The sequence below is a fragment of the Megalobrama amblycephala genome, linkage group LG24 (genome assembly GCF_018812025.1).
Source record: "Megalobrama amblycephala isolate DHTTF-2021 linkage group LG24, ASM1881202v1, whole genome shotgun sequence".
In the NCBI taxonomy this organism is placed as follows: Eukaryota; Metazoa; Chordata; class Actinopteri; order Cypriniformes; family Xenocyprididae; genus Megalobrama; species Megalobrama amblycephala.
The window spans coordinates 24,291,202-24,309,769 of record NC_063067.1 but is presented as its reverse complement, the minus strand read 5'-3'; the positions used below and the strand labels follow the sequence as shown (position 1 = coordinate 24,309,769).

At 37.6% G+C, this 18,568-nt stretch overlaps 1 protein-coding gene across 3 annotated transcripts in view; it reads right to left on the bottom strand.

Annotated features, from left to right (window-relative positions):
• LOC125260499 (pleckstrin homology domain-containing family G member 1) overlaps positions 1-18,568 on the bottom strand; it is a 53,417-nt gene that overhangs the window by 21,313 nt on the left and 13,536 nt on the right. For all 3 annotated transcript variants that reach the window (XM_048178903.1, XM_048178904.1, XM_048178902.1), the window contains exons 2-3: positions 5,922-6,385; positions 1,181-1,281 (exon numbers count right to left, since the gene is read on the bottom strand). In XM_048178903.1, coding sequence (XP_048034860.1) covers positions 1,181-1,281; positions 5,922-6,260 — 440 coding nt within the window. In that variant the 5' untranslated portion in view covers positions 6,261-6,385. The remainder of the gene's footprint in view (positions 1-1,180; positions 1,282-5,921; positions 6,386-18,568) is intronic.

Sequence of the window (18,568 nt, the reverse complement as noted above, 5' to 3'; positions counted from 1 at the left end):
GGACTTGGCATAAGCCAACAAATCTAATGATGTAAGTTAAATGACAATATGTTAAATTTTTCATTTTATAAGTATATTTCATTATATCTCGACTACTATGGGGCACTGATCTAAAACTTTACAGATCCTCTCAGAACATGGCCTCGAAGAATCATACTGAGTTTTGTAAGGATACGTTCAATACATTCGTAAAACATAGCATTTTATGACAAAATTCAAAATGGTCGATGCCCAAATAGCCGCCCAATTGCATATCGTTCAACTCGGCATGCCTCTAGGAATCTAAGGAGACCATCCTCATGATTTTAGGACAAGGCGTTCAAAAGTTATAATCAAAAATAGCCATTTATCCTATCTCAGCACCAGTAGGTGGCGATGTGACGATACTGTGCATGTACCCCCAAGTCATGCCTATAATGACATATACCAAGTTTGGTGTCAATACACCAAATCATTGTGAAAATACAGCATCAAATCCATTTTTGCATGCTCGACGTCAAACTCATTGACGTGCTATATCAGAATGGATTGGCTGATCAAAAATCTTTTAATAACTTTTTGCCTTGAGTGTGAGTAGATGGCACATACCAAATTTCGTGCAAATTGGACAAATGCTCTAGGAGGAGTTTGAAAAAGTATGCTTTTCAGAAAATTCAAAATGACAGAAATTTTCATGATGGAAATTGGGTGAATGCATTTGAATCAGCAAGAGCCATGGATTCAGAGGGGAAAAAAAAGAATTTTGTTTCTAGGACTTATAACATAAACATGCATAAACATGAGTGAATCTTTGAACTGTTGGTGGCGCTAGAGGGTTTGAGGTAGAGACTCCAAATTTGCTATGGCAACATTTCAGGCTGTCCTCTATTTGTATGCCAAATATCATAACTTTTAGAATAATCTGAATAGCAAATAATCAAGTAATCATTTTTATTTCAATTATGACGTTGTATGATTTTAATTGTTGGAAATGACTGAGACGGTCAAGACCTCTGGTTTGGAATGGGCCAAAATCACCATGCTAATTGCATGATAGTTTAATTTTATGTTACAGAATAGTTTATCTAAAAAAACAAAACGTGTGCCTGGTTTTAAAACTTGTATTTAATGTAAAGTGGCAAACACCCATTACACTTCTCTAAAGAGATGCTTTTGTCACCAGCAGGATGTGTCTGTGTACCTGTTAAAACGGTAGATGTCACGGATGTTTCCAAATAAAGAGTTCCTCTCTTCATCTCCCAACAGCAGCAGAGACTGATTGCTGATGCAGTCCATGTAATCCTGCGGAGAGACAGATAAAAGGATGAATAATCTCATCAGCGCTCATGTGAGATGGGTAGCACAAGCCTGGCATCAGACAGGGTCCTGCCCTGACCGGCCACGAGTTCTTCAGACAGACAGACCTGCTCCAACTCTCACATTAACATTTGCGCATCAGTAGATTGGCTATGTCCGCCAGTTATGTAAAGTACTCTGGGAGCGACACTTTGATGCACATAGTAGCATCAACGAATGGCATTTGCCATTCCCATTATGCAAATTATACAATGGCCGGGACGGTCTGTATCTTAAACATATTTATTAAAAAGCAAAGTTTTCTGAGATATACTTGTGACATAGTGCGTATATAAAGATATAAATAATGAGTTTTCTTTCTTGATGTAGCGAGATATTAACACAAAGAAGAGCTCAAACTATCTGCTTTTGCTATAGTTACCTCTTCAATGAATGCAGATTGTGTGAAAACACTGTTGAAATGTTCTTCATGTCAGAAATTAAAACCTTTGTTATGACTTCCTTTGGTGTTTCAAGGCTTAATTAGGGGTCAATTAAAAATAAATTATTTTAATAGGGAGCCCCGCACATGACATGCGGGAAAAAATAAGATATTGTGGCCATGAATTAAGAGTTTGTTCCTACGACTTGTTCCCTCATTTTAGGTCAATCGTGGCCTCAATTACTAAATTAAAATGAGGGAGCAAATTTGTACAACATGGCCATGATTGACCTAAAACCAGGGAATGAATTAATCAAATGTGGCCTTGTTTTAGCCAACTGGAATGAAGATAGTGATCAGCATGAATGATATTCAAAATGGGAAGCCAGGGCTGCTTTGTTTATGGTTTGTTTATCTGCAGTCCTAGTTTCGGTTTCTCTTTTTGAATGAAGAATATACTGATACCCGCTGAAATAGACAGTTATTTCCAGAACGCATGTGCCAGTTGACAGTCGGCTTTTTAGTTCTTTTACATTGGCTTGGTGTGTCACAGCCTTAAGAATGGAGGAAAAAATTTTATGAACTACAGAAGCCCCCAGTGAGCTCTCACATACACAAATATAAGCATGTCAGAATCTGTATTTGAGCTGCATCTTCTGCTCTGCCCTGGTTGACAGATGAGATAAGTGATTCTTTCAAATCTTTACCTGAACACCCTCAGGCAGAGTGAAATAACCATTCCGTGTCTGCTATAATACACACCCTGTGTCAACACCCCGCTCACACAAACACAGACGTAGAGGTGTCATTTTCAAAACTGAACAATATCACAACATTATCATTAATAAATCTGGAAGTGCCTGCTTTGCTTTCTTTGAGCATGCCACGGTTTTCTACTTAAAAGTGCAGAAGATGTACTGAGGTAATAAACACTATAACAGAATCAGCTGATTATATTTGAATCATGTCAAACTTGTCAAAATCACCATTAAGAAGTCATTTCAAGTGCAATAAAATGTGTGATCTATGAAGTGAAAACGTTAAACCGAAAACATGAGAACTAACTTTTCTAGGTGTACAAGACATTCTGGCCCCTAGATATAGCAGTAAGTTATATCACAAGACGTTTGCAAACACCACTAACTAATGGACATTCAGCTGGCATCAGTGTTATTTTATACTATAATAGTGTTTTTTATATTTTGATTTAGCTTTTATTTTCAGTATTCACTGTCATTTTAGTTTGTTTTAGTAATTGTATGTGCTTTTATTAATGTGCTTATGTCATTTTTTTTCAAATGTATTTTTATTTAGCTTTAATTTATGTGTATTTCAGTTTTAGTTGTAGTAATTTTAATACTTCGACTTATTTTATTTCAGATAGTTGCCAGATAGACGTTAAAACTTTTAGAATGCATCTGGACGTTTCTGAATGGTTAGAGGATAAATTTATGTAGTTGCTGTGGAGTTGATTCAATCAAGTTAATCTTTTGTGCAAAACCTGTATAGATGTCCACTATACCTAGCGTACCTGTTTGCCAAACTGAGCCATAAACACCAGGCTAACATTTATGATTGCTAAGCAAATGCTGTGAATGGTCTAATATTTTTTCCAAAATATCGCTCGGACAGAAACACTCCTTTTTTAGCAATCGAGCTTGCCAGGGTCAACTTGCAGTCTATCCAAACTAACGAGACTCTCAATAGTGTTCTGTGCTCGTCTGTGCAGCCAACGACAGAACAGTTAGCGCGCTTTGCTCTGACTTTTGCCATGGCGTTAGAACTGGTACACCGTTGTCGGTGTCTGAGTAGCTAATTTTTTCACATGCTTGCAGAGAAAAGCTTACCAAAAAAAGTTACTGGGTTGACCTTTTTCATGTTTTCTGGGTTGGTAGATGCACCATGGACCCGATTACAGCATTTAAACACAGAAAAAGTCAGATTTTCATGATATGTCCCCTTTAAGTTTTAGTTAACAATAACAACACTTATAAGCCGTACCATTTGCATGGCATTTTAAACTTTGCTGTCAGATTGGGAGGGGAGCAAAAGGGGAGCAAAAATCTGCACATTGGATATAAACATGGTGAACTTTGTTAAACCAGAGGTCTTCAGCAGAGGATCCATGATTTATAGGGTTGGGGTGGGGGTCCGCCAATTCTTGTTGGATCTCAAACTAATTTTAAGTTAAATTCAATCAAAGCTAAAGTTCAGCTAAATGTTTCAGTGCCCCTCACTCATTAACATATGTAAATTAAGTAAGATCACAATGTAAGGGGTTCTTGAGCTTTATAGACCATAGTAAAGAATACTAAATTCCTATTTCTAAAAGAAAACATCATCAAATTACACCAATTATAGATCAGCAGGAATAACCAACTAACAGTGCATTATGGGTAGTGGCTTTTATTACATCCTTTAGCTCACAAATATGCTGTAAACGAGTCAATAGAAGGAGAAATTATTACTAAGTCAGAATATGTTGCCTTCAGAGCTTTACTTTAAAGACACAGTCATGTGTTAGCAGAACAGTTTATTTTAAAGTTGTTTTCATAGCCTACTTTCCACTCCTTTATCTGTCCTCTACATCCATCCTGCCTGTTTTTCTTTTATCCTATTCTCTCCACAAACCATCTATCATTCTCTTAGTGCCAGGGGGTCTGTGAATGTGAATGTATAGAGGAGTAGGTGGGGAAGGGGGTTGCGAACCCTAAAACTCTCCATCCCCACATTAAGCGAGAAAGAGTGAGAAAATCAGGGCAAGGGTGAGAGGATGAGTTTAGCATTCATCTCCTCGCTCTCTAGGTCAAATGACAGCCATGTGCACTTTACATTTGACAGCTAAATAAATCATACACAAAGAAACACACACACACACACACACACCTCTTACTCAAAGAGCTCCAGTACTCATGCTTTATGGGGAGTGGTAGCCTGATGGTTAAGGACAACAGTTCAAGGTTTGATCCCAAGTATGGGAAACACACACACTGGACAGCCACTACCATTTGTGTCCATGAGCATGGTACTTTCAGGGACAGTTCACCCAAAACTAGATGCTTTTGTCATCGTTTACTCGCCATCCTGTCATTGAACAAATCTGCATGACTTTCCTCCATGGAACACAAAAGGAAATGTTCTGAAGAACATGTTATATGTTACAGATGCTATCAAGCTATAAAATGATCCATAATCCAAATAAACCAAAGAATTTAATTTTAAGTCTTTATCAGGATTTGTCAAACCAGGTCAGGTCAGTGACAACAAATGCCATTGGTTATTGCATATACATGCATATTCACAACACTACAAGTTTGAAGAATGACTTAAAAGTTTTTTGCTCAACAGTAAGAATAGCCATCCATTTACAATGTATGAAAAGAGCAGTGTAAACATTCTTTAAATGTTCTTCTACTGTGTTCCTCAGGACAAAAACGTCATACGATTTAAAAAATATTTTTTTTAAATAAATCTTGTCAATGAAATCACTGAAGAAAATGTTTGTTTATTCGTTCATTAATGAAGCAAGTGGCTATATTCATGAATGGGTCATTGAATCATTCACTCGATACATTCAAAACCGCAGATTCATTTACGAAACACTGCTGTGTATATACAATATTGTGTTTAAAATGTACATCACTTAATATTACCCTTTTTGATTTTTGAGCTGTTGTATAAAATCAGTGTCACATTTGCGATCGCGTGGATATCTGGGAAAAATTTGCATTCTTGCTCATATAATATATGAGCAACATTAAAAACAAGATCTCACACAGGGTTTGTTTTTGTATCGAAGAGAGTTTGATCCCTTGTTCTTCATGCTAGTAAGTATTAAATCCCCACTTTTACAAAGGTTCACTGAACCTACTACTACTTCTGGTGAGATTCTAAAGTGTGCATTTGATGGACGCTTTACTATCCAATGAGGCCACGGGAGAGGATTTTTGAATGACAGTGATGCAACGCAACTGATGCCATAGGTCACATCACAATGACAACAAGCCGGATGTAGTATGTCTGAATTTCACATCACATTGTACATACTACGCACATTCATACTATATGGAACATACTTTTTAATGGTCGTGTAGTAAGTTTCAAACCAAATGTAACACCATACTATAGTATGTGATTTCTGACACAGTGATTGGCTACATGTCATGCTCAGGAATTGACTGCACATGCTTTGTGTCTTTCATACCTGGACTATACTGCGAAGGTCCTGAACGTAGGTTTTTTCCGTTTCAAGAATTTCCTCCACCACTCGGTCCACATACTGGATTTTACGTCCTTCTGGTGACTGAATATCTGCATCTCCCTGATTGGTCGGTGTAGGTGTTTGTCTTCCTGTCTCCTCCTCCTCCTCCAGCTGTCGGGCAGGCACCAGCTCCAATCGGATGGCTCCAGAATCATGATCCCGCTCAGGGGCGGAGCCTAATACCGGCCGACCCCCCAGCGAACAGTGACTGTCACGGGAAGAGGCGGACGAAGACGTGGAGCCGTAGCTCACCGGTCGGTCGTTGCAATGCGTGGCGTCCATGCTGCGTGAGGAGCAATATCTTAGGGCAGAGTTTCTGATGGGACCTCCCGCCTGGCTTAGGACCGCCCCTCCAACAGGGACCTCCGGGAGTGGCGGCAAAACATCAGTGGAGAATGGATAATCTTCTGAAAGATAAAAAGTACAAATTGGTTAGATGATATTGAAGAAAACTGCAATATGCCATATTGCGATAATAATATAACCAAAATGCACATTTCAAATTCTTCACATTTCACAAAAGAAAGCATCACTAAAACTTCTGAAAGTGAACAGCAGTATATTTACTTTAGCACTGCATAAAAAGTAGTAATGTCACAAATCTGACAATGTCATACATTCCAAAAACACACACAAAAACTACAACCCCAAAAACCCAGCCACTGCAATTACATATTCGATTCCCACAGATTCAGATCTCAAGAGGGAACTTACACAAAAACATCCTGAGAAACCCACAGCAATCTCTAGCATTCCTGTGTGGTGTTCGCCATACACACACATACACACACTCTTTTGGAGTTTGTTCTTCAGACAACAGTGCTTTCACAATTGAGGACAAAGCTAAACTTTAATCTTCTATTAGATACTAGTAGCTATAATCAGTGTTGAGGAAAATTTTTAAAAGTAATCCATTACAATATTGCTTTACTCCCTAAAAAAAGTAACTAATTGCATTACTTAGTAAGGTATTTAGTAATGTGTTGCATTACTTTTTCTCACCTAGGCTGGGCTTGCTTATTTTTTATTTTTTTATTTTTTAAGTTATATTTATGGGCTTTTTGTGCCTTTATTCAGAGAGGACAGTAGAGAGCAGACAGGAAGCATTGGGTGGAGAGAGGGGGGTGGGATTGCCTTGAACGCATTTGCGCTATAGGTCGGCAAACTAACCACTAGGCTATCGGTGTCAAAGCTTATTTGTTTTTTAATAGCAACAAAAAGTTCTATTTTTGGCAAATGTTAAGGCCCTTTCTCACCAAAAGTAAAATGAATAAGCCTCAGGCTGAAGGGAATGCATATACACACCTGTACAGTAGAGGGCGCAGCTCAAACAAACCTTACAGCTGTGCTGCCATTCTGGATTGAACAAATGTGATGTTTATCTAAAGTCATTTTCACTTATTAGTATGGTTGAATTGGAAATAAAGTGAGATTAATACTTAAAGTATATTTATTAAGTTTAATATATTGAATTATTGCAGGTTTGTGCAATATTCTGAGATTGCATTTCACAGTTTTTATTGATTTTAAGGAATGCCGACTGTTTTTCTGCAAGTGAGATGAGTAAATGCTCACATTTAGTCTAAAACTACAATAACCATCATGTTCACACAGAGCACTTCTCTCAACATGGGGACAGGAGAGCTGTCAGTGAATAAATGAGATGGTTCTCACTGCAGAACACAAGATCCAATCTAGATCAAACTCCTCCCACGTTCCATATCCATAAACCTACCTGTCTCCACCCCCTGGATCTGGATCCAACTCCTCCCACTTTCAATATCCCTAAACCTACCTGTCTCCACCCCCTAGATCTGGATCCAGCTCCTCCCACTTTCCATATCCCTAAACCTACCTGTCTCCACCCCCTGGATATGGATCCAGCTCCTCCCACTTTCCATATCCCTAAACCTACCCGACTCCACTCCCTGGATCACGAGTGTTCTGCAGCGAAGGGCTACTGGAATAAATGCGAAAAAGTAACTTACATTACTTATTTGAAAAAGTAACATATTTCATTAAAACGTAATGCATTACTTTACTAGTTACTTTAAAAAGTAATCTGATTACATTACTCAAGTTACTTGTAATGTAACTATTCTTAGTCTCACTGTCTCATTATCGCAGACTAAAATGTGACAAACCAATAATAACAACATATAACAGAACTCTACAATACATTATTTTTATATTTACTAAAAAAACTGTGTGGAAACTTGGTGTTGTGGGTGCTTCTATGTGCTTGCTAATGAGTTTTTAGCATAATGCTAAGTGATAACTTGGTTATTTGGAGTGTTTTCTAGAGAGGGACTCAAATCTAGAGATCAGATATCATTGAGGGTGACTAGAATCTGGACTTGGGAAAGTAAGTAACTTCCTAAAAACCAACTGCATATCAACCCCTACAACAGCTTAGCATTGTGGTGGAGAGTAGCATGACAAGCACTATACACATTTTCTTGAGAAAATTTCAAACATTAGTGTTTATTTTATTGAATTTTATAAGCTTTTACTGCTAGGTAGAGTGTTTGCATGTGTCTCTGACGTTGGGCACGATTCAGCTGTGTCTTAAAACAGCAGTTGACAGGCACTCACCACATCACTTCAACTGAATTACCATGGGAACACACACATGCACACACACACACACACACACACACACACACACACACACACACACACACACACACACACACACAGTCTTTCATAAAAAGAAAGGCCAGCACTGAAAGAGAGAGGCTTTAATGAGCAGATTAACGTGTAATGGAGACATTTTATTCTCTGGGTGAAATGAAAGAGAGCTCTGTGTGCCCGTGTGTGTGTGCAAGCAAGTGTGTGTGTGTGTGTGTGCGTGTGCATGTGTGTGCGTGTACATGTGTGTGCGCGTGTTCGTGCGCGTGTGTGGTTGTAGACTGTCTATTGTCAGACTCACTAACACAACACTGTAAGACCATCCAGGCGCACCCACTCCACACACACCAGCACAGGTGTGCACACACAATCAGCTCTGTGTAACATGGTCATTTTTACACTCCGTTCACACAATAGGTAGATTACAGCAGTGGAAAGGGGTAATATATCCTGTACATATGGAACAAAGTGAAGTGTTGAATTACAATATTTCATACAGTTCGCACCACATCACATCATGGAAGCCAGTCGAATGCAACAAGTAATCGCTCTCTGACAACAAAACCATATAAAGGGATTTCAGGGAATCTAAGACTTTCTTTTTGTCTTGCAGTCAACCACATGTCTCCTTCTCAGCTGCCAGTTATGAATAATCACCATCATTACTCACTCAACACGGAGCCATCTATATTATCCAGGACTCCAGAAAAAAGCCACATGATTGGCTCTTGATTGTCTGAGCAAGCCTCTGATTGGTTAATTCCTGCACATGCCAAACTCACACACTGACCTACTTTCACTAGACAAACAAACACAAAATGAGATGCGGCCACCAACAAACACAATCTCAAGTAAATACATATGCTTTTGTGTAGCATGTTTACTTCAGTTTGAACTATTGGAAATATAAATGAATATGTCTGTATACGTTAAAGCCTGTTCATGCCTCAGGTTCACTGCTGATGGTGTTTGGTGGGTGGGGTCATGTTCAAGTAAAATAAACTTCTGTGGGTGTGTTTGTACACTGCTCCTGCATCAGTTTCTCTGTTTTGGTTCAATTTGAAACTTATTTGCAATGTTTTAAAAACACAAAATGTCAGCACACTGTTGCTTTCAAATATGCAAAACACAAACAGAATGCTGGTTGTGCTGGTCAAGGGTTCCTGGGATTCCCAGAGGTCTGAAAGATGTTTCTGAGTGTCTGTGGACAACCTGAGATTTCACAAAATGTATGTTTAGTTATGTAAAGCTCTTCTGGAACAATATTTATTGCAAAAAGCTTTATACAATAGTTATTACTATAGTAACTACATGTTTGTAACAAGGACACTGTACAATAAAGCGTTACCCTAGATTTCTGAACACACTTAAGTGCACTTTGTAATAATGTCAAATTACATTTTAAAGTTCATTTTAAACCATTATGTTTTAATCTTTTGTCATGTTTTAAAGAAGTACACTTATTTTGATGTGTTGACTAACATACTAAAGCACATACTTGATTATAATTTTAACTGGGTTACACTTTATTTTAAGGTGTTTTTGTTACAGTGTAATTACACATTTAATTTCTGAGTAATATTAATTAACTACAAGTACTTCCTATAGGGTTAGGATTAGGACAACGGTTTGGTTTAAGGTTAGTTGCATGCAATTATGAATAATTTATAGTTATTACTACAGTAACTATATGTAACGACACTGTTACAATAAGGACACTGTAAAATAAAGTGTTACCTTTAACTGTAGTGTGTTATTTGATATTACTTTTAAAATGAATATATTTGAAATTTACTAAATTGCAACTTAACAATTGCAAATGTGTAAATACAAATATTTACTTAAACAAGACATACAAGTTACCATAGAAAGTAATATTTTAATGTTCAATAGACATTAAATCTTATGTTTGTCAGCACATTTGGTAGTACACATTAACTATATATTCACTTAGCTTGCTGAATTTAATTTATTCTTTTAAAATATATTATTTTCATAAGAACTCTTTAAATGTACATTAAAGTGCACTACTTTTTCAAAAAGTTAATACTATTTTTTCTTTGGCTTCAGTACAGTAATAAAATAAGAGTCAATTATTTCATTTATAACAACATGTTATCTTCTTTATATCACTCTTACTCTTACTTTCACACAGTATAAATGTTTTATATATAAATATATATATATATATATATATATATATATATATATATATATATAAATATATATTACCCCACAGGTCAAAAGACTGTTGCACAAGGGTATGTGGCCAATGTTAGCAATCCACAGGCATAAAAAAAGTACACCATCCGGGCATCTTTGGCATTCCAGTACTGATCTCACATACTATCCCAGACTCACAACAGGAGTGGAAACGCAACCGGTCAAGTGTCAAGTATCACAGCACATAGAGTTTCCTCAGTTTCCATTGACCATTAGAATAAAAGCCAACGATTATTAATCATTATCATATGGCCTTGTAAGTGTGACTGAAAACATAAAAGAGACTCAATCTACAACAATAAGATTTACAACCACAAATGCATCATGGCACAAATTAAAAGTTCAGTTAAACAATCTATCTTTTTATGTAACTGACTTAAAATTATGACCAGTCATAAAAAGATGACTAACTTGTAAGAGTCTAACCACCACTGATCTTCCAGGATGATGGGGACGCCACATGCCTTTCTGTTTTTCCAGCTCATCATAACCATATAATACATACTAATGTTAGCTGTAGTTCATATATATTGAAGTTCACTGTATTTTTGCTATGTCTGACATGTCAGAATTCACAGTGCCGTTTTTATAATCAGGTCAAAAGCAAATCTCGCAAAGAGGTCACAGACAAGAAGAGCTTAAATCCTGGGACATTAGACAAACATTTAAATAAATTAAACCTTGATTTACCTTGATTAACTTGACCTGGGCTGATACACTGTACCTGTACAGTGCTGATCTATCATCTGATCTAGCAGGTGAGGAGACTGACAGCAGGAGAGGTGGGATGGGACAATGTGACCCCGATCACACGAAACTCCACTGAACTAGAAAACTGTACTCTTCTGTGCTGATTATCACAGGAAAAGCTACAACAGCGGATTTGGTTTTCTGTTAATAATTTTAATAAAAGTAGTTCTGTCAGATTTGTCAGAAGTACTCCTGTTCCATTCCAAATTATTTGCTGTCATTCATTGAAAAACACTAAAGACCAATATCAATCCAATCCAACATGTCAAATGAAACCATATTAATCACAATTCAATGGTTTGTCATGCTGGGGTTGAATAAAGACTAAAATAAAAGTGCTAGATCTATTTGCAAGCAGTTATTTTAATAAAAATAAACTCTCAGGAATACAGGAAACAAAAACACGTAATTATAGAAGAGATCTGACAAAGAATAGCTGAAAATGAGCGCTATATCTACAGAGAGAAACATAAGGGACTAAACGAGGTAATTAACAAGACACAGGTGAGACACATGAGGGCAAATCAAAACCATGGCAACATAAGAGCATTAACAAAAAAAACACCGGAAACTGAACTGAGAACAGTTCAAAACTAACTCAAAGTCCAACTGAAGCAAAACACAAATGCAGATCAAGCGTGACAGTTACCATGTCCATTAGGGGTCTCTAACCCTGCTCCTGGAGAGTGAGCTTCCCGCAGACTTCAGATCCAGCACTGCTCCAGCACACGTCGGTTATTTCCACATTACCCTGAACACCTTGATTATCTGCTTCAGGTGTGTCTGATTGTGGTTGGAGGTGAATAGGATGGTAGCTCACCAGGAACAGGGCTGGAGACCCTGATGTACAGATTTAGAGTGCTTTCACACTTGGTTTGACTGCCTGAGTTCGACTGCTCCCCCTACTCCAACTGGACTGTATTCACATTATATTGCTTGGGTCTGAACCGCGGTGCGTTTGCACCATCACAGCAGCAGCTGTTGCTTAATAACAACGACTCAGGAGAAGGCCGCAAAATGCATAGCGTTGCTCGCCTCACTTTTATAATTTGGTTTTGTTTTCAGTGTCAGCACATAACGGCACTTGCATCTTTCTGCTGCGAATGTACTGCAAAGTTTCTAAAGAACGCAGTAGTCATTTTCAGTTTCTTTCACAGGAAGTGAGCGAGACACACACAAACACAGATTTTTTCCAATCATGCGTCATCAACACCGGTTCACTTACATGTTTTAGTATGATTGCGTTCATATCAGCAGCGAACTGTACCGGAGTTCACTTGAACCGTACCCCACACCACCCTTTCATTGAGGACTTCAGTACGGTTCACGGGTCACACGCGAGTTCGGGAGACAGCGTTCAGCTCATCCAAACAAACCGAACTTCTGGCGTCACACTGGGTGCACACTAAAAGTGCTAGTGTGAAAGCACCCTGAATCTCTTCACAGAAAGGCAATTTCGCACCAACAACGATAACTATAGAGATAATATTAACATCCATGAACAGGTGATAACACACTTTCTGTTCATAAGCACATTCTGCAGTTTTGTCGTCTGCCACTGTAAATGCTCAAGCTCTTTAAAGTCTGGTGGATTCTGATTGACTGTCAATGTTTTTACCGTTCATCAGCTGGAAAAAAAAATCATTTTGGAAAGTGATTCCAATGATATTGTTCCTTTGTGTCTTTATCATTATAGTTGTGGTGTGGACTTCCCTGAGTAAAACGCAGTAAGTTCAGAATACTCAAAACATTTGAGGAAACTTATTACCTCAAAACATTAAAGTAAACTAACTCTATTTTTAAGTTAGTAGAACTTAAAATTTTTGTGACAACCCATCCTCAACCTTACCACAGGCTCTACTCTTCACCACAATGGTAACCCTACAAAACTAACATGACAGAATCCAACATAACACAGCATTTAAAACTAACTTATGTCTCACTATGCTAATCTTGTCCAAAAACACACACAAAAAAAATTACACTTAATTTCAGCCTTTATTTATACAGTCTGATGCAAAGGATGCTGGGATTTGGAAATCTGCTGCAACTCAACTCAGCCATATTAAGTTCAGCTTACTATAATGACATTTTGAGTTCACACAAAATTTTTTTTTATTAAGTACAATGAACTTTCATTATTATTTGAGTGAAACAAACTCATTTCATTTAATTAATTTCACTGTTCAGTTTCATAGTGATAAGAAGGATTATTAAAACTTTATAATTAAATATATAATTTGCTCTGTCCCTGAAACATTTTCATTTCAGCTGATGTATGAATCTTTGCCTTTTGAAGAGGCTTAATAAGGCTTTTGTCATGATTGAATTGATTACTTTACAATACACACAATCTGAGCTCATGCAACTCATCACTGAGCTGTGAGAAACATAGACAATATCTTGTACTTCTTTATGTGTGTTTGTATAGACTATGTTTCTTGTTGAAGAGAAGCTCCAACTATCACATGACTGGAACTACTTTTGTTTGTCTATGATCCCACACACATTGTTTCACTCACTCTTTCACCCACACCGTCAGTGTCAATGATACACACTGTAAAAATCAGCTACTCATGACTTTACAACCTTACACACACACACAGAGAGAGAGAGAGAGAGAGAGAGAGAAATGCAATAAACACAAGCATGGTGTGTGCTGTTGAACTTCAAAGGCTAAGAAGCTCAGAGGTAACCATAAACCAAGCAATGGTTTAAAATAAAAGAAAATAAGGCTGTGTGTGTGTGTGTGTGTGTGTGTGTGTGTGTGTGTGTGTGTGTGTGTGTGTGTGTGTGTGTGTGTGTGTGTGTGTGTGTGTGTGAGTGATAAATGTTAAAGACATTTGTATAAGATCATGTTCACTTTGATCATTGCAACCAAACACATTAGAGCTCTAAGCCTTTGGTTTATTTAGCACAGGATTGTGGGTTTCACCAGCTTAAATTTCAGCTAAACCTGATATCCAGTGTTCTTCTTTTATATTTACACTTTGATCTGCGTAAATACAGTGATATAGTATATAAGATATGGCAGCATATCTGTTGCTACACAGTTGCTAGGATTTTCTGGGTGATTCTAAGTGGTTACTAGGGTGTTGCTATGCAAAGGCATTAGTAGATGGTTGCTACGGTGTTCTAGGTGATTGTTAAGGCACTTGTTATTTGGTTGCTAGATGGTTGTCAAGGTATTCTCATCCCATTGCTAAGTGGTTTCTAGGGTGTTGCTTATCGGTCAAAGACTATATTGGTCCAGTTCCCTGCTTTAATATAGTAATAAGTCTTTGGGATTTTTCACCTGTTTTATCATTTGGCATGCAAATACATTACTGCAGTTAAGGGTCTGTGCAGGTGTGTTAAGTTATTTGCTGAAGCCTTATGAAGTTCTATGTAGTCTTATGAAGCTTCATTGCTTACAGTGTGACTCAGAGGTAAAATCAGAAGGTAGGCAGCTGGACTCAATTTCCCACTCTCTTCATATCACAATCCTGGCTTAGAAACACACGCACACACACACATATATCCATTCCTCACAGTGAACGATAGAAGGAGGATGAAGAAGGGGGAGAGAGTAACTAGGGGGGTTTAAGGCGGATTAAGCCCCCCGTCTGCCCCCTCTGAGCGCTACTGCTGAGAGACTCAAACATGACATAATTCAGAGGAGACTAAAGGACAAAGACCTCTCTCTCTCTCTCTTTCACACACACACACACACATACACACACAGCCTCGCTCTCGTCTGTTCATCAGACAGACAACATCAAATAGTCCCCCAACAGCCCTCTTCAGATGAATGCTGCACATTTTACAGTGACACACACATTCAGAGGGTTGAAGGAGTTCAGGCCTGTGAATGCAGAGCTTTTGTAGTTTACTGGAGGGAGAAAGAGATTTTGAGAGAGTCCCAAACTTAAGTCATGTGTGTGTGTGTGTGTGTGTGTGTGTGTGTGTGTGTGTGTGTGTGTGTGTGTGTTTATATATAGCTGGATGTCAATAAAGGTTTTAAATACAGACTTTGAGCTGAAGTCCATCCAGCTGTGAGCTAAGCGGTACAGTTGAGCATTTCCTGAGGCCTGGGACGCCTCATTTAAACCTATTTTTACTCTATCTTTGCTCAAAACACACTAGTGGTCAACCAGTATGGGGTTTTCAATGGCTGATATCATATATAATGCAGTTATAAATACACAATACATTATAATTAATTCACAGTAAATGAGATGTCTATCACACACTTTGCTGCGTACACACAGTATACACTCATACTATGAGTGTATTAGTTTTAAATAAAAGACCAAAGTAATACTCACAAAAAGTTTTTTCAAGCACCTTATTATGACCTATATTTACGTTTTAAAGTAATGCACCCTATTGCTGGCGTAAAAATAATGACAGTGTCGTGTTACGTCTGTCGTCATGAAATGACGTATGACCGTCGTTACCAATCAAATTACGTGTTCATTTAAATGCAATGTGTGGACATTTTACACGGTTCCTTACCCGCCATTTGTCCTATTTCCATTTAGCAAAACTAATTTTTTTATTAAAGACTACACACACCCCAACCCTAAACCTACCCTTAGTGATTTATAGTGCATATACTCTTTATGAGCACATGCGTTCCCTGGGATCGAACCCATGACCACATGATCACATGATTCATGTAATGATTCATGTAATTCATTGTTGTATATTGCAATGCTCTACCAATTGAGCCATGCGAAACCCGAAATATGACACAGATAAAAGGGTACAATGCATTAAAATGAAAGTGTCCTGTTGTCGATAAGTGCGCAACTTTAGCAAATGCTCCTATGGGTCGTATTTCACGCATTAAAATGAAAGTGTCCTGTTGTCGATAGGGGTGCAACTTTAATAAACGCTCCTATGGAGACTGTCCTTCTCCAAAAAGCGACCCTATAGATCATTTTTTCAAGCACCTTATTACGACCTATATTTACATTTTAAAGTCATGCGCCCTCTAGCTGGCGTAAAAATAATGACAGTGTCGTGTTACATCTGTCGTCATGAAATGACGTACGACTGTCGTTACCAATCAAAATGCGTGTTCATTTAAATGCAATGTATGGACTTTTTACACGGCCCCTTATGCACCATTTGTCCTATTTCCATTAAGCAAAACTATTTTTTTTTTTTATTAACGACTACACCTACCCCAACCCATAGTGATTTATAGTGCATATACACTTTATAAGGTGTATATGCGTTCCCTGGGATCGAACCCACGATGCATGATCACATGACTGCATATTGTTGGATATTGCAATGCTCTACCAATTGAGCTATGCGAAACCCAAAGCATGATGCAGATAAAAGGGTACAATGCATTAAAATGAAAGTATCCTGTTGTCGATAGGGGTACAACTTTAGTAAATGCTACTATGGGTATGGGTATGACTGGATGTTAAGTACAATGTTTCTGTGCGGTTGCTAGGTTTTCTGGCTTGTTGCTATGGATGGATGGATGGATGGATGGATGGATAGATGGATAGATAGATGTTTCACAGATAATGTACAGTATACACACAGTGATAATGTGCGGTGTGCGTGAGCTGGAGTGTGACAGTCGGATAACTGCAGTCTGTGTATATTTCCGCCCTGTCATTACGCACAGTAAGCAGTTCCTTACCACACATACTGTACAGTAAACATAATTGTTTCCAAACACACACTCATAAACATGTCACATACTCTTCTGCATAATCATATAAGTACAATCAGAATGTATCTAAAGTGAGCAGCTGATGTTATTAATTCTATATTCTAGCTAACATGCTCCAAAACACACGTCCATCTGCAGGGAATGTGAGCTGGTGAGGTGTGTGTATTTTTGTTCTGAGCAGTGAACTGTGCTCCACTGGAAACTATTGCAGGAACTGAAATTAGAAGCTTGTGAGAACATCAAAGCATTAACATTATCATCATGAACATATTTAAGATGGTTGACTGCAGATGATCTTTGAATGCTTCATTTAGCACTAAGTGAGTTCTTATGAAGTTCTGCTGTCATCTGTGATGTGACATAACCATTTTACCCTGCACCATTCTGATTTATCATTTAAGAAGTGGCTTACTCAAAAATGAAAATTCTCATACTCATTTACAAGCTTCAAAAGGTGCATGGAGCATTTATACTGTAAATGATATTTGGGAGCTTATCAGTGAACTTCGGTCTTCACACAAAGCTGTAATATGGCTCCAGAAGACTTGTAATAACACATGAATTATATGGACTAGATTTATGATTATTTTATGGTGCTTTTATGGTACCTTCGTTTTCCTTTTGTGTTTGTGAAAGAAAAAAAAATCTGACGCCGGAACATCAAGACAGTAAGTAAACGATGACATAATTTTTTTCCTTTAATAATCTGTAGCATTTCCATGTTTATACTTTTTTTGGTCTAAGCTTTGTAGTGTTATCTGTTAGACTCTATTCACTCAGACTGATAAGGTCAATCTGTTAATGGTGCATGAAGAACTCATTATCCTATACCCTAAAAAATGTTGGGTTAAAAACAACCAAAGTTGGGTTAAATATGGACAAATGCAGTGTTTGGGTTGTTTTGGGTTAAATGTTTTGACCCAAAGTGCTGGGTAGTTTTATTTAACTCAACTTTTGATTAAAAATGACTATATGGCTGGCTTAAAATGAACCCAAAATATGTTGGAAAATTAAAAATCAGACATATAATTACTAGACACAACAATAATAATCAAAAGGTGAACATCTATTAATAAGCAATTTAATAAATGTTTATTGTTTAATTATTATTAATTAAACTTATTAATAAATGTTCATTTATTAAACATATTAATAAATGTTCATTTCCAACATATGTTGGGTTCATTTTAAGCGAGCAATACAGTAATTTTTTGAACAGTAGTTTAGTTAAATAAAACTACCCAGCAGGTTGGGTGAACATTTAACCCAACCCAACTGGATTAAAACAACCCATTCACTGGGTTAA